We start from the raw sequence: 23,410 nt of genomic DNA, 5'->3' as shown, positions 1-23,410 counted from the left end.
TTTAAAATCATACATGTATTTTTAATTAATTGATCCACGGGAGAGGCTCCCACCATTGAAGCCAATTTTAGATGATCGGTATGCAGATTTATCTCATAATCAAAGCAACCACCACTTTAAGTGAGTTTATTGTTAATCATTATCAAGGGTGCAGAGAATAGGGTTAGGATGCAGAGAAAAGGGTTAGATGGAGAAGGTTAATTCGCTGTGGCGACCCCTAAAGGGAAAATCCGAAAGGAGAAGAAGAATTGTTAATCATTATCACTTCTACATATGGATAGGGCCACATTATGCAGCTCAGCTTCGGAACTAAACCCCTAAGAAAAAAAGACAAAGAAAGACCTCCATTGTCACATTCAGATATATACAGAGCACAACAGTGGCAAAATTTGACCACTGCATTTAACCCATCATGGATGAACCATGACAAGAGGGCAGGTTCCGAGCAGTGCCAGGAGAAAGGTTAGGGGTTCAGTGTCTTGCTCAACAACACTTCGACAGGCTAGGGGGTGTGCAAGAATTGAACTAGGACTGTTAGGCTTCTCTAAGGGTCTTTGATGAGGGTTACGTCTTATGTACTTAGTTATTTTTATTTTATCTACACTAATATCACTTCTTCGTTTGATAAACATTGAAGAGATGCTTACTCCCACCATCTCCTGCAATTGACAGTAGATAAGTTGTTGAAGGTTTTTAATGAAGTGACGTATGTTTATCAGTGTGTGTGTGTGTGTGTGTGCGCGCGCATGAACAACAGGGACTTCTCTTGAGTATGTTTCATACTAGATGTGTTTACATCGACCAGGAATACCATTTACCTTTTCTGAGAAGCGTTCCATTCTATTTCTTGAACATTGTCATACAACAGCATTCGCACAGTTGCACTCTTGCAGATCCCACACTTGAAAATATAAGAACAATGTATAATAACATACAAATGTAAACAAATTTTGTCGCTATATCCTGATCATCAAGTAGATGAATTTAAACCTTGTGTAATTTACCTTGGCAGCTGTTTATTTATTATTATTTCAAAATGTAGCATAGCATTTACACATTAAAGCTCAAGAAAATAATTGTGGCCTTGTCTAACTCGGTATATACCGCCCGCTGTCTTGGTTAGCAAATTTTGAGCTGCCCTAACAGGCTAAGGGTAAATCTATCTGAAGGTTGCATTAACCCTTCTCTGAATCATCTGAGTCAAATTTTATGTTGTCCTTTCTAAAGAGGTAAAGTTCTTGTAGAGGGGATAAAAATTGTGGAATTAAAGCAGCACCTTTTGATATATTAATCCCATCAACAGGAATGCTGAAAGCAGCACAGTAGCACTCACTGAGCAACATTTTAAAGAGATCAACCCTAGTGTGCTCTGAGATTAGCACTATGTTGTTGCATATCTGGCATGTCCTTAAATTGCTTTAGGCATTGTGAGCTGACTTATTTCTTTGGGTGACTTCTCCCATGTTAAATTCTTCTTACACAACTAAGATGTTACTAGTGTAAGTGGTTTCCTCTTGGTAATAAGAACTACTTGCTGAATAACTCTGTTGTATCAAAGGTCAATCAAGTATTATCGTGTAGATCTGGCACAAAAACCAAACAAAACCAACAAAAAACATTGTGTGTCAGTAGCATATACACAACTAGTAGATCTGTATTATTTTAGTTAACCTGTCTTTGTTACATGAGTGTGAGAGGATTAGTAGGTTGAGTCCCTCCGAACAGCCGGGGTGTGTTCGTGCCACTGCATTCTCAGTTCTATGATTTCCACATTTTATTGTATTCTTGATGTTTCATTGTGGCATTAATGTTCATCTCCACAAAATTCAGATAGGCCCAATTTATCAAACCTCACCAGAAAATGTCAAACTTCATTCAGTTTTACTACACAATGAAAACTCATCATTTACCAATCAATAAATCTGCAAGGCTGAAGTCAGACCTACTGATGATGAAATATGAATAATGAGTTTGCTGAGGCCATCTTTTTTTCCACACATCCATCATTGTCAACAAAATGAGGCTAGCAAATATTCAATTAACACCTCAGGGTTCCATTCCTCATTCATTATTCGGAGGTTAATTTCAAACTGTAGATTTGTCTTTTGTCGCTTTGAGGCCAAAAAGGCTAGTTACAAAAATTGGCCTCACCTCTTATATGTAATTTTTCCTGTTTGTTGAAGAATCCTTAAGACATTCCAATGTGCAAATGAATGGTTGCATGTCTCTATATGTCACCCTGTGGTCAACTGGTTACCGGTCCAGGCTGTACACTACGCCTTGCCTAATGGCAGCAGGGATAGGCTCTAGCATTACTGTGACCCTGAGGGTATGCTAAGCAGTATAGATAAGGACTGAATTAATTTCATAATTAAATATTCTTGTCATAATTACATATATGCCCAGTGATGTGGATGAATGCTTTACAATAACAACTATTCATTTTATATAAATATCTTACTCAGCAATTGGAAGAAAAAAAACAAAGCGAAACATGAAAATATACACTTGTGCTGTCTGAACATGGATCGAGTTTGTCACAGGTTTATATCAGAAAAATAGGGAGCAAAATGTTATTTTCCAGCATTTAATGAGAATACTCTTTTTCTTCTTTTCCTTTTGGCTTTCCCTTCAGGGGTTCACACGGTGAATCAACCACCTCCATCTAACCCTATTGTCTGTATCCTCTTCTCTCACACCAACTAACTTAATGTCATTTTTCACTACATCCATAAGTTCTCTCTTTGGTCTTTCCTGCCTGGCAGTCGGAGCCCCAGCATCCCTCTAACAATATATTCACTATTCCTCCTCGATACATGACTAAACCATCTCAGTTTGAGTTCTCTGACCTTATCTCCAAAACATCTAAGATGTGCTGTCCCACTGATAGACTTATTCCTGATCCTATCCATCCTCGTCACTCCCAAAGAGAACCTCAACATCTTCATCTTTAATACCTGCAGTTATGCTTCCTATCTTTTGCACAATGCCACTGACTCCAAACCATACAGCATCACTGGCTATACAACTGTCTTGTACATCTTTCCTTTCATGCTGGCTGATACTCTTTTATCACATACTACCACTTACACTTTTCTCCACCTGTTCCCACCTGCTTGAACCTGTTTCTTCACCTCTTTTCCACACTCTCCGTTGGTCTGGACTGTTGACCCTAAGTACTTGAAATCCTCCACCTTTTTTATCTCCACTCCCTTTAGCCTTACCATTCCACCTGGGTCCCTCTCATTCACACACATATATTCTTGCTTGCTGTGACTAACCTTCATTCCTTTCCTTTCCAGAGCATACCTCAAACTCTCTAGATTTTCCTCAACATGTTCCTTGCTTTCACTACAGATGACAATATCATTACAAACATCATGGTCCATGGGGATTCCTGTTGAACCTCATCTGTCAGCCTGCCCATCATAATAGCAAACAAGAAGGGGCTCAGAACTTGTCCCTGATGTAGTTCCTTCTCCTCCTTGAATTTCTCTGCCATACCTACAGCATACCTCACCACTGTCTCATGTCACGTGTACATGTCCTACACCAGTCTGTCATACTTTTCTGTCGCTTCAGAGTTCCTCATACAATGCCATAGTTTGTCTCTTGGGATCCTGTCATATGCTGTTTCTAGGTCTACAAAGACACAATGCAGCACCCTTCTCTGTACTTCTTTACCAGCATTCTTAAAGCAAATACTGTATTGATAGTATGCTTTCTAGGCATGAAACCATACTGCTGGTCACAAATGCTGACTTCTCTCAGTATAGTGCCCACTAATCTTTCCCATAACTTCATTGCATGGCTCATCAACTTTATCACTCTATAGTTGCCAAAATTCTGCACATCCCCCTTATTCTTAAAAATAGGCACCATCATACTCTCCCTCTCCCTTCCTCGGGCATCCTCTCTCTCTCTCTCTCTCTCTCTCTCTCTCTCTCTCTCTCTCTCTCTCTCTCTCTCTCTCTCTCTCTCTCTCTCTCTCTCTCTCTCTCTCTTCTCTCTCTCTCTCTAAGATCCTGTTGAATAATCTAATCAGAAACACGTTCCACTCTGCTTCAGTGCTCTCCTCATTTCACCTTTACTCATCTCTGCTACTTAGTTGTCCACAATAGTCATCTCTTCTAACTTTTCCTCTCTTTAATTTTTCCTCTTTCATCAGCTCTTCAAAGTACTCTTCCCATTATTCTTCTTGCATCTGTCAACACATTTCCCTCTCTATCCTTTATCACCTGAACCTGCTACATGTCCTTATCATCTCTATATTTCTGTTTTGCCAACCTGTATACATCATTCTCTCCCTCCTTACTGTCCAGCCTCGCATAGACGTCATCATGTTCCATTCCTTTGGCCTTTGCTACCTCTACCTTTACACTGCGATGCATCTCCCTGTACTCCTTTCTGTTCTCTTCAGTCCCCTCAGTGTCTCACATCTTTTTTTCTCTTCTTTGCACGTCCACATTCCACCACCAAGTCTCCCTATCTACTTTCCTTCTAGATGACACACCAAGTACTCTCCTACCTTTCTCCCTGATCATATTAGCTGAATTGTACGGTCATCTCCCTTTCAGTTTCCAGTGATTCGTCCTATGGTCTGTGATTTTTCTCCTCGTCTTTCTTGTCAACAGAGTCTTTGTACAAAGCACCATTGTTTTTACCCTATTAGAATAAATTTTCACTTGAAATAGCAGGAAAAGGCATAGACACATTTATGGAAATAGTAAATTACCAAGCTGGTTTAATTTGTACCCACTCTCAAATCTTCCATGGAATATTATTTGTCACAGGCCCTTTCTATGGCTTCAGGTTACCATGCAAACCAATCCAGCTTATTGATTGCCTTTTTATCGTGGGAATTTATGTGTATTGAAGGTATGTGTTGTATGTAAGTGAATGTCATACTGAGCGGCAGGTGGTGGGAAGCAATGGGAAAGTAGTTGGCATGTGGCATGGAAGTTAAACAATAGCCTATAGCCTTGTCTCCCAGCAGACTTAGTTTTCGGCCTTGAGGCTCGGGTCCACTGTATTGATTAAGCCGGTTCACCTTGTGCTCTTGGCTCCCAAGGATTTCCATTCCACACCAAACTGTTAATTAAAGAAATCTTTCAGCAAAATGACTGAAAGAAAGTTGAGGGTGTCAGAAATGGCTGCTTGTCATTTATGTAATGGGACTCTTCAACTAAGAATTAGTAAGAGCTGTCAAAAGCAGCTATCTAAAATATTATACACCATCTTAAAAGAGTATACCTTTGGCTTTATTTTTCCCACCTAATCAGCATTGTTGTTACTTAGCAATATAATCAGTCATATCCTTTTTTGTTGTAAATATTCATAACATTTCTATGTATGTCTGTATCTCAACTTCTTGTCATAGGTTCCACATTGTATGCAGCTATCGGACTCAGTGGCACTTGGCAAATATTGAATAACTCCCGTCAAGGTTGACATCTGAGTCAAATACTTATTTAGCGCTGGAATGTTACAGCTTCGCCGGATTTTTCATCATAATAGTTTGCACATATCCGAATCTTGTTTCACGCTTTTGGATAGGCAGAGATGTTACAAAGGTCTTGTCCATTGATGAATCTTCATTTTCATCTTAAAATTACCTCGATATGGCCATGGTTACTGACAGGGGTATTTCAGATAAATGGATTAATATTTTTTTATGCATCACCACAAAGAGAGATCAGGCATGAAGAAAACACATGATTAGTGGCTTTACCTACACACAATCACTGTAATTTCTTACCTTTGTTCAGAGTTTGCCCCATCTTTGCTCTAAAAATTAGTGGACCAGCTTGTTTTGTGCAAACCGTATATGGATATAAGGGATTAATTTCAATTGTGAATGCATACTCTATTTTAGGAGTATTGATAAAAGTCAAAAAGTAATTCATTTTTGAAAAAAGGAGAGGTCCTATTATACTGTATATATGCTTGTTTGTGTGTGTACTGCTATCTATCTATCTATCTATCTATCTATCTATCTATCTATCTATCTATCTATCTATCTATCTATCTATCTATCTATCTATCTATCTATCTATCTATCTATCTATCTATCTATCCATCCATCCATCCATCCATCCATCCATCCATCCATCCATCCATCCATCCATCCATCCATCCATCCATCCATCCATCCATCCCATCATGTATATTCACCAACGTGACAGGTTAAGATCTGTCTTCGCAATCGACCTATACTGAAGAGAATGGCAAAGAAAAGGATGGAATTGAGTGGTATGGATAGGTTAGTATAGGCCACCTCTGATATTTCCTCTCTGTAACAAAGCCATTTCCAAGCACATAGTAATCCTTTTTTTTCTCAAAAAGGAGCTACTTGTTTGCCTCGGAAGCTGCTGTTCAAATTTGAGATCCTCGAGTACAGCTGGTACCATTGTGGCATTCTCCTACTCCTTTTTGCTTTCTTACCCTACACAACTATTAACTTCATTTGTCAGAAAACACAAAGGAAGACAGAAACACAATAACTGAACATTTCACTGTTCCCTGAACCTGCATTAATGCTCTGTTATGGGGTTAACACTGATACTGCTCTTCCCCTAGGACTATTGCTGTTTCCATATAGTGGTTACAACTGCTGGATTATTCTTTCTCCAACCATAATGAATTGACTATCTAACTCCGCTAAAGTCATCCCTCTATGTATAGATAGTTTATGTTAAAATATTAAACTTTAAAAAAGAGTGGATGACTCTCATTGCCCTCAAATATGAAGAATTTTGTCTTTAACTCAACACGATACACACTATAACACTAACTGTGTTACGCTCCCCTTTTTCCCATTGGTATTTCATCATTCCAGTCTGCAGTTTCTTTCCTATTACTTTATGTCATAATTTTGATGATAGTTTTAGTTCACATCTCTTATTGAGCTTTCAGTTAGGAAGATAAAACAAAGGGTGGGAAAAGAAAACAATGCTAGTAAGTTAAAAAACAAGTTTAGGGAAGGGAGAGCAAGACAGAGAGAGAGAGAGAGAGAGAGAGAGAGAGAGCGAACGCACACTGGAGGAACTCTTATGAGATTTCAACAATTACCTTGAGTCTTTCCTTACTCATGTTCATCAGGGCACAAAACTACTGCTTTCATGGACATTTTTCAGGTACAAATACACATGCCATTTGTGAATGTGAAATCTTGCAGGGCTTCGGGATGCCTTCATTGTATTAGTAATGTGAATACATTCATTGTATTAGTTGTCACTAATTCAAGTTTTTTGAATCCAAAAGTGTTTTGTTGAAAGCAGAATTTTTACCATATTAATTTTAGAATATCATATATTCATTATATTTTATTCAGTTTATATAATTTAGTATGGCCTTTACTGATTACTTGGCATATGACATTGAATTACAAAGGCATTTGTGTGATTCAATTCAAAAGGCAATTCCTCAGAGGTTTTTAGGTTCATATTTCTGCATTTTTTTCAACTTTGGTTTAACTTTCATTTCAAGCTGTGCACTGTGTGCTTTTTCTGCTCCCAAACGAAAAAACTAAACAAGCTCAGATATAACCATATAGGTTTAAGTTGTGCAGGCACACTACTACTGACTTTTTAGGTACATCTGGTTGGGCCATGTGAAATCGGAGGCAGGACCATTAGAGGGAAAGTATGATGGAAAGTGAGGGGAAAGGATGGGGGAGATCCAAGACAATGAATTTCAAAACCTTGTGGGAGAAGCTTGAGAAGAAGATAAATAAGAAACGAGAGAAAGAGACGGCCAAAGAGGAAACGGGCACAGAGATGCCAGTAGAAAGAGACAATATTGTGTTTTTAATTTTTTTTTTCCATTTTTTTCCTGTATGAATCTTTTTATTTCCAGGTGTAAATGAGGACTGAAAGGGCATGAAATGCTAAAAATTGTCAGGACTAGAAAGAATGACTTTACAAGACCACCAGAACCCAAACGAACATCTTAAAAGAAGTAAAGGACAGTTAACAAAATGTCAAAAAGTAACAACAAAATGATTCATAAATTTCAAAGGGCAAAGTCAAAAGGAGTACTGAAATGTTTCAGACAAAGTAACAACTTGACAAGGGGACATCTTTTTATTTCACGCATTTGAGATGTTAAACTATACAAATCTACATACTCCACAAACTTTAATAATACCTGCAGATGTGAAAATAAAAAAGGAATACCCTCCAGACCTTTCAGCCGCCAAACCTTGGATTCATAAACGTTAGATTATAAACAAAATTGGTGCATATTATTCACCTCAAAGAGCTATTGATCAGAATGGAAAAAACAAGAAGGGATTTTGTTTATTATGCATATTTGGATGATTAAACTGATGACTAAACTTGTCACTGAACATCAATTCAAGGGGATGTTCGTATTTAATGATTTCAGATAACGTTTAATTTAATATAGATTTTTGTCTTTTGGGATTTTTGTTGATACAGCTTGTCTATGTATGCGCACATACATACACAAACTCTTTAATTATGTATTTATTTATTTATAATTGCCTTCTGGCTTCACTTGAATATGTGATTTTAAATTATAAGGTAAGTCAAGCTCTTGATGAATTTTAGAGTGGTGGTGCAGCATTGCAGCTGGTTGCAACACATTGCCTCAAGCTAGCGCTTTTGTCAAACAATGGAAAATTGCAGCAGGGGAGGCAAGACTAATTAATTTGCTATAGATATGCAGTTACATGAAACTATTAAAGGGGGGCAAATAGCGTTAACTTGGTACTAATGTAATATAAACTTTAATTAATAAATTATTTGATGAAGTGGTGACTTATCAAACAAGCCTTGTGTCCATTAAAGGCCCTAAACTCTCACAAGGCAGGGTTATTAAACCCAATTTCAAAAAAAATGTTTATGAGGCCATGGAGAAGAAATCAGTGCAGAAATGCAAAGACATGTGAGAAACAAATGAGTTTGTGTAATTAGTGAGAATTAAGAGCTTTTAATCCTGGGGGAGGGATTGCAGGAAGCAAAATAGGAAAGGAGAGAGATAGGAGGCACATATTGGCCTGGCGATAGGGGTGGGAGGGACTGCAACTTGAGCTTGGCTTCCTTTTGTTTGCCTCTGAAGAAGTGAATTAGGACCCAGAAGTGCACGCCTAATAAAAATACCCATAATAAATATGGTTGCCCGTGCAAGGTGTTTTGAAAGCAAAGCCTGCTTCATCTCCAGGGCATCTTGACACGCTAGTTGGTTGCTCACATATTTCACGATTCAGTTTCACCATTCACCACACAAACACAGTGCTTTAAAGACAGTGGCATAGAGAAAAAGACAGGAAGCAGAGCCCAAGGTAGCAGAGATGAAAATGAAGTTCCGTTTGGGAGTAACGGCATGGATAGGATCAGGAATTAGTTTGTCAGCGGACAGCACATGTTTGATGTTTTGGAGATAAGGTCAGATGGCCAGACTGAGATCGTTTGGACATGTACAGAGTATACAGAGGTGGAATGGTGAATATATTGCTAGAAGGATGGTGAGATTTGAAATGTCAAGCAGGAGGCCTACAGGAAGACCGAAGAGGATATTTATGGATATAGTGAAAGAGGACATGGATACAGAGAAAAGGGATTGATAGAGGAAGATGATTACCTGTGGAGAGATCAACTGAAAGGAAAAGAAGAAGACACACACACACACACACACACACACACACACAATCACACACACACACACACACACACACACACACAATCACAGACACAGTATCTCTTGACTGAATCTTAATTGCTGGGCCAATTAAGGGTATAATTTATTTTCCTTGAAAATACATGCTTCATTGCCCTGACCTTGTGAAACAAATTCAGAGGTCTCAAGTGGCTGAAACATGCATCTAGTCTGGGGACAGCGTAATAAATTTTTTTAGAAAAGTGTTCCTCACTGCAGAATTTGTACTGCCACAGATGAGAAGTATAATGGAGAGCCCTCTGTTTTGTGTCAAATGGGCTTTTTTCAATATATGATTTATAGAGTTTAATTCTCTCAGCTTTGGCGCTCATAAGGCCACATGTGAAGAACGCAGCATTTTAAGTTTAGCAAAGTTTCACGCTCAGGCAAGTGGAAGATGTTAATTATTTTCTCAGATAATGGCCAACTATTGTTTACACCACAGAAACAACATATTTTGATTTGCTTTTAATTGCACAACAATCCATGCCACTGATTGATCTAACTATGAGCCAATTCAGCTCCTCAATTTAGTAACATAATACATTCAGTAATACATTCAGAACTATTTATTCCTCTTAACTCGAGTCTTTCTTCCTATAGCAGCTGCAACTTTCATTAAAACTGTTTCATTACTTTCATTTTGAGGTAAATACATTATATAAATGGTTCATGTAATTTTCCAACAATTTTGCAAAGTATATTCAAATACAACCATATGCATTTTTATATCCCTGTGTTTCAATTATATATATATGTATGTCTTGCAATGGTATGTATTTCTAGTACTTTCAAAGCATTGGCTGACTGGCTAATTTTTTTTTTTACATTATTCAAGTGTGTATTGAGAAAGACGGATTCAGTCGGACCCAATTCCAGATGACATTAACGCAAGTGGTGTGTTGCACCTTGGTACAGGTGCCAAAGGGTAGCATATACAAAAGACATATAGGGGCGGGGTAGCACTGGATGTAAACCAATCATCTTTGGAAACAAATATTCCTGTTTCAATTCGTGGCTCCTCCTAGTGTCGAAGTGACACTGAGCCCTTAACTGTTCCGCTGGTGGACGCCAGTCTACTGCTCATGGTCCATGAAGTAGCGAATGATTATTATCATATTAAATACTCACATTTCATCACAATTTAAAGTATTCACATTATCTCCTGCATATTTTTGGATTGTGCATGTGTCCTTTAGAACTGTTGAACTGCTTTTAAAGCTGTGGAATATTATAAAGCAGAAGTTCATGGAAGACCACCAGGACTATTGTGACTGCCCCTTTCTGTAGCTTTCTTCTGTGGTTTCCCAGTTAGAGAAGAGCTGAGGTGCTGTTTTTTAACTTAACTTGTTGAGTTAACAAAAATAGATAAATAGATTAAATTCACTTAATTTACATAAAGATTCCCTTTTAGTTACTGTACAACTATAAAAATAGTGGTAGATATAATTTTTATATGTATGAATATTACCATAGTGTAACACTGGTGAAGCACACTTGAGAGAAATTAAACTGTGGGGCAGATATCTTGTTCCTTAAAAGTGTTTTGAGAAGACAACTGAGGGTATGTTTGATATCTGATGAGTTTTACTGATTGCTGGTAACATTGGATGTCAGAATGCTCAAAACTTAACATGCTGCATTGTTTCACTGTGGTTATCCAGGTGAAATAGGCTTAAAACTCAGTTAGTGGAGATTAATATTCTGTGTTTATTTTTCTCTTCAAGTGGGATTGCCTCAAGATCTTTTGAAATAGTGGATTTATTTCTATGTGACCCATGAAAGGGAAATCTGATGTCACAAAGAGGATATTGGAAAGGCTGCCTTTCATGGCTTTATTTGGAGGTGTTTAAGAAATTATAAAAACCTCTAAATAACATTTTCCACGGTACTGACCAGAGCCTGAGTTAATGTGATAAAATTCTTGTGACATCTTTGTAAGTGTTTTGTCACAACAGTTGCGAAGATTATTTATGTAATGGTTTCAATTAACACTTTCTTTCCCTTGCTTGAGATTTTTCATACTTTATGATACTTCCAGTGTCAAAGCTCAACTGATCAAATATCTAATTTCATAAAAAAACAAAGCAAAAAAAAATACATTGGACCCTTTGCATCATTGAGAGGGCCTAATTTAAGTTTACTTTAAACACCAGTTTCAGAATCATGCTAAATTACAATAATAAATACAATTGTATAATTCATGATAATTATTTCTGGGAGTATTTATTGTTTATAAATTGTTCCCATGACATGTTTAGAATACTGTGTCATTGTTATGGCTTCATACACTTTCAGTAGGATATATGCAGTCCACTGACTAACGGGAAGCCACTATACATTATGTTAAAGAAGATGTCCTTTTTGCCCCCTCACCCCCTCCCATGGGAGAGAAATACTGTGCTCTGGGATTTGTGAATATGGCCTCCTACCCATATCAAGCACCTGCTCCTGGAATCAACAGAAGGAAAATAATTGTGAAGAGAAGCAGGGGGTCAAAACAACACTATCTCTGTTGTTTGATTTTGGTTTCATACTGAGATAGAGTAATCGAACTATTTCATCAGTCTTTTGTCATCATACTTGTATCTTATATTGTTGTTGTTGTTGGTGTTGTTATTATTATTGTTTTTGTTGTCGTTTTAATTTTAACTGCTTTATCTGCAGGCACTTGCAGTTGCTTACTTCAATTATATTGATGCACTCATTGTTCTCCTATTTACAACTTAATAATTCTCATTCAGCCAATAATCCAGAGTACTCCATAGATTTAAAACAGTCTGCTATATTCTTGGATTTGGTAGTCAGGTTGGCTGAATTTTTGGACAGAACCTGGAAAGGATTCTTAAGGGAAGGGATGTGTTTAGTCGGTCAAAGTACTGCAGACTTCAACCTTCCAGAGATGATCATAGTTCAGCTATTGTGGTATGAGAGTACAGCACTGTGTGGTAAGTTACACAAGCAGTATATCACTTTACATGTTTTCTATCTTGCTGTGATGTAAATGGTATTTATGGAGGACACCTTTGAATAAATAGCAGTGTTTAGAGTGTGTGGTCGATAAGGATCAATCAACATGCAGGTTTCAAGTTTAGCTGTAGAAATGTCTATATGAGATGAGATGGCATAATTCAACAACTTCATTTTGGAATATTTACCTATACATTGATAAAATTCACAGTTGGCGTCATAAACATATCAAGCCCATGAACGGCATTTATCTATTGATCTGTGGATCTATTCTAGTGGAAAATTTTGTAGTACTCTGAAAATGTGCACAAATGATTTATTTTTCTTTTTGTTGACACCCACTTATGGCCATTTGGTTATATTTGTGTTGACAACCTCTTGTATGCACCTCTGAAGATAACTGAGTATACTTTATTTGGAGATTTTTTCAATTCAGGATAGGAGGAATTTCCAAGGGAGTCAGAAATACTAAGATTCCCTTTCAAAATCACCGCTGTGTTTGTGTGCCTTGATAAAGAAAGTGAGCTTACCCAGCCAAGTAATCTAGACAGTGAAACATAAACCTAGATCCCATGGAAGTGGACATGAATTTTTGCTCATGCAGTTTACCTTAATCTAGCAGTACCTACTGAATATCTTAGATTGGCCAAAACCTGTGTACTTCCTGTTGATCAACAGATCGCAGACACATCTTCAGAGTGTAGGTTTCACACCATTGCTTCAAAGAGTTTTACACACACACACACACACACACACGCACACACACACTGACTGTTATTCTGTGCATGGTCCAGTATTAGCTTGTTTCATACATTGCAAATAGTACATTGTTATAACTTATGAACTCAAATACAACACCAAACAAAGGTCTTAAACTTTGATTTAAAAACATTAATACAACATGCTTGCCCTAAGTCAGAATTTGGTGCACAAAAAGAAAGGACTCCCACAGAAAGGGTTTTTAAGGACCTTGACGACACAAAAGACTGGAAGCTCAGCTATGACTTCAACAAGTCAACTAGACAAAGTGATGTAATGGCATTGACCAATTAAAAAAAGATGTGTGTGTGAGTGAGAGAGAGAAAGAGAGAGTGAGAGAGAGAGCTTTTGGACTTCAAAAATGTGCAGTATACAACAGCCCCTGTGTTAATTACCAAGGATAAACCCATCGCCACTAACATGTGTAGAGTCAAGTTGCTTGAATGAGAAAAAAAACGTAATTTCCTCTTCCTCTCACTGTCAACTCTCAACAAACCTTGACATTTGCCAACTCAGAAATGTGAAGTATTTATTAAGTCTGTTCATACTTCAATAGACAAATTGGATCAACCTCCCAGTTAACCTTCAGAAGGAGAGATAATACCTTAACCCATTTCTCAAAAAAAGTGGTAGCCTCTTAATTTCTGACATCTATTTACATTACTCTTTTTTCAGAGTAATGTCCTCTCATGTCCTCAGGTTATTCTAAGCAGGATACTTCTCCTGTAGTAAAAAAGAATCCACAAGGACATCAGTAATCATTCAAGGGCATTGCCTTCCTCTTAAATTCTTGTTATCCATTCCTTCTCTGTGACACAACTACATCGTACACAGAATGCTCAAAGTTGTATGACAAGTCAATGTCTTAATGGACACCAGTGGCATCCGTCTGCACCAACAGCTTCTGCTTACCCACCAATGCTCAACTGCTCAGGACTGACTAGGCATGGCAATGGAAAGGTTTCCTTAAAGTGAATGATTGTCAGTCTTAATCCTTGTTGTCTCAGGACTGTATCCCTATGACCAATTTAAGAGGCAGATCTAGATCCTTCCTACAATGCAGCGTCAGGGGGGCACAAGCCAGTGTTTCTCTGAGCCGGTCCAAGCCCGAATAAATGCAGAGGACTTCATCAGTAAGGGATTCTGGCATAGAACTTCTGCCAAAAAAAAAGTGCGAATTTTACCCTATAGTTGACCGGTCGTGGCCCAGATCAACAACGACTGCCATTGATGCCGATAACCTACAGGATATTAATGGAAATTTGGCTACTGTAGGTCAAAGTTGGAGAGGAGGAAAGTGTGTTCAGAAGCAGAGAGAGAAGAGGAAAAACAAGAATCAAGGACTGAGAGTAGGGTCTTTGGATATTGAGACAATGACTGGAGAAACTAGACAGTTGATTGATGCAGAGAAGGAAGACAGATATGTTCTGCATCCAGGAGCCAAGCTGGAAAGGTAGCAAGGCTTAGGAGCAGGGTTTAAGTTGTACTATCATGGTACTGACATGAAGAGAAATGGAGTAGGAGTTATCTTAAAGATGGAGTTTGTTTGGAATGTCCTGGAGGTTAAAAGATGTCAGATAGACTTATGAGTCTGAAACTGGAAACTGAAGGTATGATGCTCAATGTTGTTAGTGGCTATGACCACAGGTGGGATATGAGTTAGCGGAGAAGAATTTCTGGAGTGAGTTAGATGAAGTGATGCAGAGTATCCCCAGGGATGAGAGAGTGGCGATTGGTGTGGACTTCAATGGATATGTTGGAGCAGGAAATTGAGGTAATGAGGAAGTTACTGGCAGGTTTGGTATCCAGGGTAGGAACACATTGGGACAGATGATGGTAGACTTTGCAAAAAGGGTGGCAGTAGTGAAATTTTTTTTCCAGAAAAGGCAGTAACATAAATTTACGTCTAAGAGTGGCCGTAGAAGTATGCAAGTTAACTACATCTTGTATAGACAATGTAATCTGTAGGAAATCAGTAACTGCAAAGTAGTGGCTGGTAAAAATATGCCCAGACAGCATAGGATGGTTGTTTGTAGGATGACTCTGGTGACAAGAAAGATAAAGGGGACAAAGGCAGATCAGAGAGCAACCTGGTATGAGCTGAAAAGTGCAGAGTGTTGGGAAGAGTTGAGGGAGGCTCTGGGTGGTCAGGGAGAGCTTTCAGATGACTGGACACAATACAGCTAATGTGATCAGGGAGAGAGGTACAAGAGTACTTGATGTGTCGTCTGGAGGAAAAGTAGATCAGGAGTCTTGGTGGTGGAATGAGGAAGTGCAGGAGTATATACAGAAAAACTGGTTAGCAAAGAAGAAGTGGGACACTAGGGGACTGAAGAGAACAGACAGGAGTACAGGGAGATTTAGCGCAAGGTAAAAATAGAGATGTTTCTGAGCTAAGCCACATTTTTCGGTATATATTTCAAGATATGACGTTAAAATGTTATAATAGTACATACACATATTTATTCGGGTATATTCTTTTATTTGATTTACCTAAGTCTTTTTCTAAGTCAAATATGTGATCAATCCTAGTATTTACACTGTACATTTTGAAAGACAGCCAGGAATATGTCGTTTATGAATTAGAAGAGGATACTTTTCTTTTTGTAACTTGGCTCTGTTCCAGGCCCAGCTGTATACCTTCCTCCTTGAGCTGAGCTTCCCCCTGCACACTGAAAACATTACTGGCTAAAGGTCAGAGTGTCACCCTGTAAGAAAAGCTCGGTACAACCTATTCAAAGATTTAATATTTTGCTCCAGATGCATTGATATAAGGAGGCAGATAGCCCCATGGGAAAGGGTAAAAACTAAGATTTAAATGAAATGAAATAAAAATGTACTCTGATATAACTAAATAAGTCAAGTCATTTTTTAATTGGAAAGGTGAATGTACAATGTTTGACAACACTCTGTCATTAATAGGCATAATAATTGATACATAATGGCGAGTCCTGTCACTCCCGAAAAATTAAGCTACATTTTAAGGATTTACCTTGAGAAGAGGAGTATTCACCAAAGTACACAGGTTTAACATCTTATATCAAGATTATAGGTTAGAGGATAAGATAATAGATGTATTCAGTCAAATACGTTTCAATCAATTGTAAATTTATATAAAGTAAAGAAGCAAATTTTTCCCAGTGATATTATGTGTCTTCATGACTCTTGGCTGTAAAGTGGGGGCATGTATCTGGGATCCAAGACGCTGATAAAGCTATCATTACACATAGCAAATTGGCTATTTATCCACAGCTGGATCACATACTTTTGACAAGCACTTTTAGATTCACTTAACTAATTCCTGGTTTTGACCATTTTCCCTGTACAACAATATCACTGGATGTGGCAAAGATTCAACAGCATATACAATTCAATGTCAAAGGTGACTCTAAATAATTAGAAATAAATCTTCTTTATACAAATATCCTGCTTGGTTATGTACCAACATTCCTCTTAAATGTTTCTTTGGTTCTCACTATTCATATACATTAACTCATTATCATGTTGAAGCCAGTTTCAGTATAGATAGGCATGACACGGTCCAGTATCTTTGTTCATAGTGTATGAGAGTGATACATGTGTTGTCAAAACTATTCTTTAACAGCCAGCTCTGCGTGAGTCCCTGTGATCTCTGACAGACCAAATGGTTGCAAAAAGAGTGCACATGCTATGGAATAAATTACCTTGTAGATGTGGACTAGACTCAACATCGAATTTTCCTTTTTGTGTTCTTTAGCCTTAAAAACATGTTTGCAGAAGACCTGTCATCTGCAGTTTCTTTCATTTCTTTTCAAGGCTCACTCATTTCATGGTGTTTGTGTCTGGAAGTGAACATGTGGTAGTATTTAGCTTTGTAATGCCTTGGGTTTTATGAATGTCTTGAGGGAGGTATCACATGGATGGCAACCAGGATAGTAATTCTGGGCCAACAAACAGACTGAATGCTCAAGCACTGGATAATTTTTGTTATCACAGAGCTTCTCAAGGGTATACCTCAGTCCAAGGCCCACAGTGAAAGCTTAACATTGATGCCAAATGATCGCTAATATGCCAAATCTGTTTACATTGAAACACTCATTTATTATTCTAGTGAAATCCCCTTTCAATTTGGTTACACCTTTTGGCATGGACAGCCCACCCCCTACCACGTCAGTTACTGGGATGTGTTACAGTTGCACTTGCTGCACTGTTCTTTTATTTCAGTTATTCTTGACCCGATCATTCTACCCTGTGGTATTAAATACAAGTTTTGCAATAAAGTATCCATATTACTTTTCATTGTCAACATTTTAAAAATAATTTTGAATAACTTTCCATTTATATAACTCAATAACAGGTCTGAGGCATACTGCACACATATATCTATATGTATATACACACATTATTTCTGGCTCACAACACAAAATAATATATAAGTATCGTCATGATTATCCATCCTCAAGCGAGTGCTTTTCCTCTTTAACCACATCTCAAACATCAGACTTTGTAATGCAATGAATTTACACCTTGAACATCTCTCATGGACTCATTTTGTCCAGATAAAAATCAAACATAGCAAAAAAACAAAACATACAACCAGTCTTTGTCCATCTACTAAGGTTAAATTACAAGTAATATAAAGTTTTACTTTATATTTGTATTATTATAGTGCATCAGTCTATCTAACACTGTCATTCTCTCACTTGATACGATCTGATTCTATTACCATTGTGCTTCAACAAAAGAAGATAAAAAACAAAAAAACAGCATCCACATTATACACATCACAAATGTCTCTTCATGGAGTGATTGCTTAGGGATTGCATTAACAAATAAAAATCTGTGCAAGATGGATGGTGTTGTTGTCAGTGTATTATATTTTAGCCACTGAGCAACTAGTAAGACACGTCCAACTCTTGGCATGGGTTTTCATCAGCTGTTGCGGGCATAGATTTTTGGACAGGTTCAGCTGCTCTGGAAGGGTAATACTTGAATGGGTGAGCAATATTAAAAGATAACAGACTTTTCTAGGCGAATGTGACCTTTACTGAACAGGGCAGCTTATGTGTTGCATAGACATGTAAAAGTATTTATTTGTCCACCGGTCTTATCATCCTCAGGAACTCATTTGAAAATATGTGACATCATTGTAGTCTGCCAAAAAAGGTTTTGGTAAAACTCAGTGGGCCATTTCTTTTTAGATATTTTATTTTTGTATTTTCTTCAATTATTTGCCAATCAATTGGGTTTGAGTGGAGAGAGCTGTAGAGTGATAGCCTCTGAAGAGGGAAGATTGATTTGCAGTAGAGAACAGAGAATGTGTTTTTAAAAAACAATTCAACAAACAGCCCACTGTCTGAATCAGAGAGAGAGGGAGAGAGAGAACTGTTCCTTTGTTGAACTCCTGTGTGCTGCCAATTTTTCTTATTCTACTCGCACATGCCTATAGACATGGTACAGCTGCCCTAACCTGGGGGTGGGGGGTGGGGTGGGGTAGGAGTCTATCCCAGCTGTCATCGGGCGAGAGGCGGGTACACCCTAGACTGGTCACCAGTCAATGGCAGGGCCACATACAAAGTCAGGCTTACTCATTCAATTTTTCCCATTTTTTTCTCAAATGATACCCTTATATTTGGAGATAGAATGCCTATTGCTGAATCGTTGTGAAAACATACGCGAGGCTAATGCGTATATTGTTGAAAAGAAAAGAGGTCTGTTGGTTTACTTGGGCTGAGACTTGGATGGGTATTTGGTTCCCTCACAGTCTACAAATTGGCCTTTCCATTCCAAATTCCAACGCAGGTGAGTTCCCCAAATTCTTTCTTTTGTTTCCCAAAGCACACACACATAACAACATACCAATTAACATAACAACCACCATTCACCAGACGGCTGCAAAAAACAGACTGATTAACATAACAAACCCATTCAGCCTAGACCAGTGCCCACATCCCCCCAGCATTTATAAAGAGGAAACTCTCTACCGTATTATATGTTTATATTATGCAACTAAGCTTCCTGAGCAACCAGTGACTTCTAGGAAAGTCTGGAAGGTAACTGAAGAAGGTTGGTGATGCTGGAGAGACAGCTGACCTCAAGAAAGGGTGGGGTAAGACCGGCCCGGAAACCCCTGTCGCAGCACTCACAAGAGGGCGCTCTACAGAAATGACAAAATAGCAATACCTCCATAGCCTCCTGTGAAGGGGGGAAGATGAGAGGCTCACAGGATAGATTCAGTGGCTATGACTAGGACAGTGAAACAGATGCAGATGAGGCTCAAGCAAACCACCATAACCAGGGGGGCACCCATAGTGAAATGCAGTTGTGTAGATCTGGACAAGGTGCTTGGAGCTGTCCATGCAGGGTCAGCAAAAAGGAAGCTGGACTTAGCCATCAGCTACAATGTGGCAAAAAACTGTTTTTAAAAAGTGGCAAGGAAAGAGAACAAAGACCGACCAGCAAAGCATGATAATAGAAGAGAAAGAACTATCAAACAACTTAGGAAAGAGATCGAGACCCTGAGGAAGCAGTTCAAACTGACAAGCACAGGGGAAAAGGAAGGAATAAAGGAGCTGACAGCCAGCTGCCACGGGAAGGTCATCAGAATAAGGAGAATGGAAAGGTTCGTGCAGAGGTTGAAGAAGCAGGAATCGGTGCAAGCCCAGTTTATAAAGGACCCCTACCGCCTCACCAAATCACATCTTGGGTAGGCAAAGTCTGCGACGGTTTAAAAAGTTCCAAAGAGGAGGTGGTGCAGTCTATTGAGGAGACATAGTGGCCCCTCGAGATGATGCCCTGGAAGGAAATTATGGGCTTACCAACATTGACCCACCCACCATATTCATATGCCCAGTGTCCACCGTGGAGAGAGGTTTAAGAGGTAGTCAAGTATGCATTATCTTCTGCTTCAAGTCCCAGTGGTATACTGTACAATGTATACAAGAAATGTCCAAGCCCCCTCTAAAGGCTATGTAAGCCCATATGGGTAATTTGGTCAAGGGAACCATTCCAACAAGCTGGAGAAGGGCAGAAGGTGGAGAAGGGCGGATTGGTGCTTTGTGCCCAAAGAACAGGAATCCATACCAATCAGCCAGTTCCGAACTATTTTTTCTATATACTTTCCTTGGCTTGCCAAGAGAATGGGCGCTTTTCTGACCCAGAATAGATATATTAACACCTCTATCCTGAAGGGTGGTGTTAAAGGGCTCCCTGGATGCTTGTAGCATACAGAAAATCTCAACTAACACATCGAAGAAGCAAAAGAGAAGAAATGCAGCCAAACAGTTGTTTATCTTAACTTTGCAAATGCATATGGCTCCATTGCCCATGAATTGATCCAGGTTGCTCTAGACCATGACCAAATTCAATATAACATCCAGGGCATGATCACCAGCTAGCTGAGAGACATCAAGCTAAGATTCCAGTCTGATAAGTTTACAACAAAGTAGAGAGAGGGATGGTGACAAGATACATAATCTTTTTCAGCATGGAATGAACCATATTTGATCATATCTGCATCATGTACAAAGTCAAGAGGGCTGAGGACCACTGCAGGCTGTAAACAGCCAGTTATCAGAATATAAAAACAGCATCTCCAACACTCCAAAGCAATTTGAAGATTGGTTGAAGAAGTTTGACAAGTCTGGCCTTCCTGGGAAATACATGTGCTGGATCTACCAATACATTCTGCTCCTGAGACTCACGTGGCGCCCCTGTCAGCTATGGAACGAATGAAGATGAACTTCAACAACCACTTTCATTTATGGCTTGGAATACCCCCCAGCTTTATATCCTTGAGTCTCTACATAAGGCTGGGTATGCTTTCCCTTTCATATGTGGGGGAGGAGTTAGAAATTGTACATGAGCCCTGACTGACTCCAGTCTGTTTATCGGTGGGAAATGAGGGAGGACCCATTCTGCAGGTATTGTGGCGGTAAAGGAACATTGGTTCACATTCTGTCAGGGAGCAAGACTACTGTGACTCAGGGAAGATACAGATGATGGGATGACAAGATGTTAGAAGTGCTCGCAGACATCCTGGAGCAAGAGAGGAGGAAGAAGCAACCGACCAAAGCAAGACCACTGCCGAACACCATCACCCTTGTGAGGAGGAGATGACCTCTCTTTCAGGCAAAGGCTTCATCTCTTACAAATGGGTGTAGGTTTGCATCGCAGATGTATTATACAACATATTTTAAGAAGACTCGCTTGGGCGTTTCAACGCCTTCAAGGAAATAAATTAGGTCCGGTTGCCATGATTAGATCTGGCAAAGATTGACCTTGACTTGAATGACTGAAAACCTTCAACAAACACTTAGCTGCTGTGGAATTAAAGCTCTCGCTCATGAAAGTTTTTTAGGTTCACAAAAAATTACAAAGCACAACAGATGTACAAAATAATCATTGTTTGTAAGTTCGAGTATTTTCAGCTTCCAAAAAACAGCTGACAGCAAACCAAGGTATACAACTCTATAATGCCTTGTTTTGCATGTGTTTAAGCATTAATTCTTACATGAATGTGTCTTCCTGATGTCCTTTGCTGACAACAAGCACTGAAGTAAATCAGGCCCCGTAAGCATGCCTTTTCCTGGCTACACAGGAGAGAATGCCTCTTTGATTGTTTCTTCACATATGAGAGCCAGTGCTTGGGGAACAGATTGTTTGTTGGAGATTTCCTTGGAGACATTTACCATGGCCCTAACCAGAACATTTTTGAAGATTAGTGCTGCCTTTCCTTGCAGACCATCACAGATAGAAAGAAGGGGTCTCGCATTCCCCCCATTCATTCTTCCAGCGCACAATTCAATTTTTATTCTGCTATTCCAGATGTTTTTATATTTTTAGCTTTCCGCATATGAGCACACATGCACAGGCGCTTGTGCCGGCACACACACACACACACACACACACACACACACACACACACACACACACACACACACACACACATTTAAAAATTTGATGTTATTTGTCAATGACACCTAAAGAATGTTGACAAGTTGTTGTTAAAGAAGTTCTAAGATAAGAGTCTGCAATTACCTTGTGAGGGTGACCTAATTATCTCCTTGGTGCTAGCATGTCTGAAGTAAAGACCTATGAGATGTAACCTTTCTTATCAACCATCTACACTGTACCACAACACAACATGTGGCTCACACTAAGGAGCAGGAATCTTCTGTAAGACAGGCCCGTTATGCTACAGCTGCTGACATTATACTTGTAAAGTCTAAAGTTAGTCCAATTGTACTAGTGAGGAAAATTTAGACCCCATATACTGTAGCATAGCTCTCAAATCCTTCTAGCTTGACACTTAGTGATGATGATTTCATCCATGCATTTTACTGACAATTAACCTGTATTTGACCTATTCTCGGTGAGAATGTTAGGTTACTCAGCTCAACCATGTAGGGCGGTATAGTTTTGAAATCAGCTTTTTTTCTTTGTTTTCCCTATAGTGAAAAGAGATGTGAAAGATGAAATGGATGACCGTATGCAGCAATTCAAGAAAAAGGCAAAAGAACTCCGCATCTTGGATGCCAAGACAGCTCAGAATCTTTGTAAGTATAATGATATGTTTTCATGTGCTATTGTTTTTAGCAAAGGCATTTTCATGGATGAAGAGACCCTGGATGAAGAGACCCTTTCTAAGTGTTCTAGTGCAAGATATTAAATACAATTTCATCTGAAGCTCTGTCATTACTATACAATTACTCTGAAGGGTGAATGGAATATTTTTGTTTGTATGATGTATAATAGATAAGAAAGTTGCTGTGTAAATGCAGCCAACTCAGCATTGTCCATAAAGATAATAAATCTTAAATGTGCATTGTATGATAATATTACACCAATTGGAAATTCAGGCATATGTTATCCAAATGACAAGTGAACATGGTTTTCGTTGAAAAAAGATCTACGGCTTCTTTACATAGCTTGGCCCTGCAAATTGGATGTAAACAAATCCTGTGGGCTTGGGATCATTATACTGTTTCATCCAATTAGTAGAAATAAGAGAGTACGCATT

The 23,410-nt window shown here is 38.7% G+C and overlaps 1 protein-coding gene across 4 annotated transcripts in view; it reads left to right on the top strand.

Annotated features, from left to right (window-relative positions):
• The window catches only part of diaph2 (diaphanous-related formin 2), a 339,738-nt gene that overhangs the window by 158,072 nt on the left and 158,256 nt on the right, over nt 1-23,410 (top strand). For all 4 annotated transcript variants that reach the window (XM_086157743.1, XM_086157742.1, XM_086157744.1 and 1 more), the window contains one exon: nt 22,845-22,946. In XM_086157743.1, coding sequence (XP_086013869.1) covers nt 22,845-22,946 — 102 coding nt within the window. The remainder of the gene's footprint in view (nt 1-22,844; nt 22,947-23,410) is intronic.

The sequence above is a fragment of the Fistularia commersonii genome, chromosome 13 (genome assembly GCF_037954325.1).
Source record: "Fistularia commersonii isolate RoL2024-O1a breed Wild chromosome 13, RoL_Fcom_v1.0, whole genome shotgun sequence".
NCBI lineage: Eukaryota > Metazoa > Chordata > Actinopteri > Syngnathiformes > Fistulariidae > Fistularia > Fistularia commersonii.
Note: the sequence above shows the minus strand (reverse complement) of the source record. Positions and strands in the feature narration are given on the sequence as shown.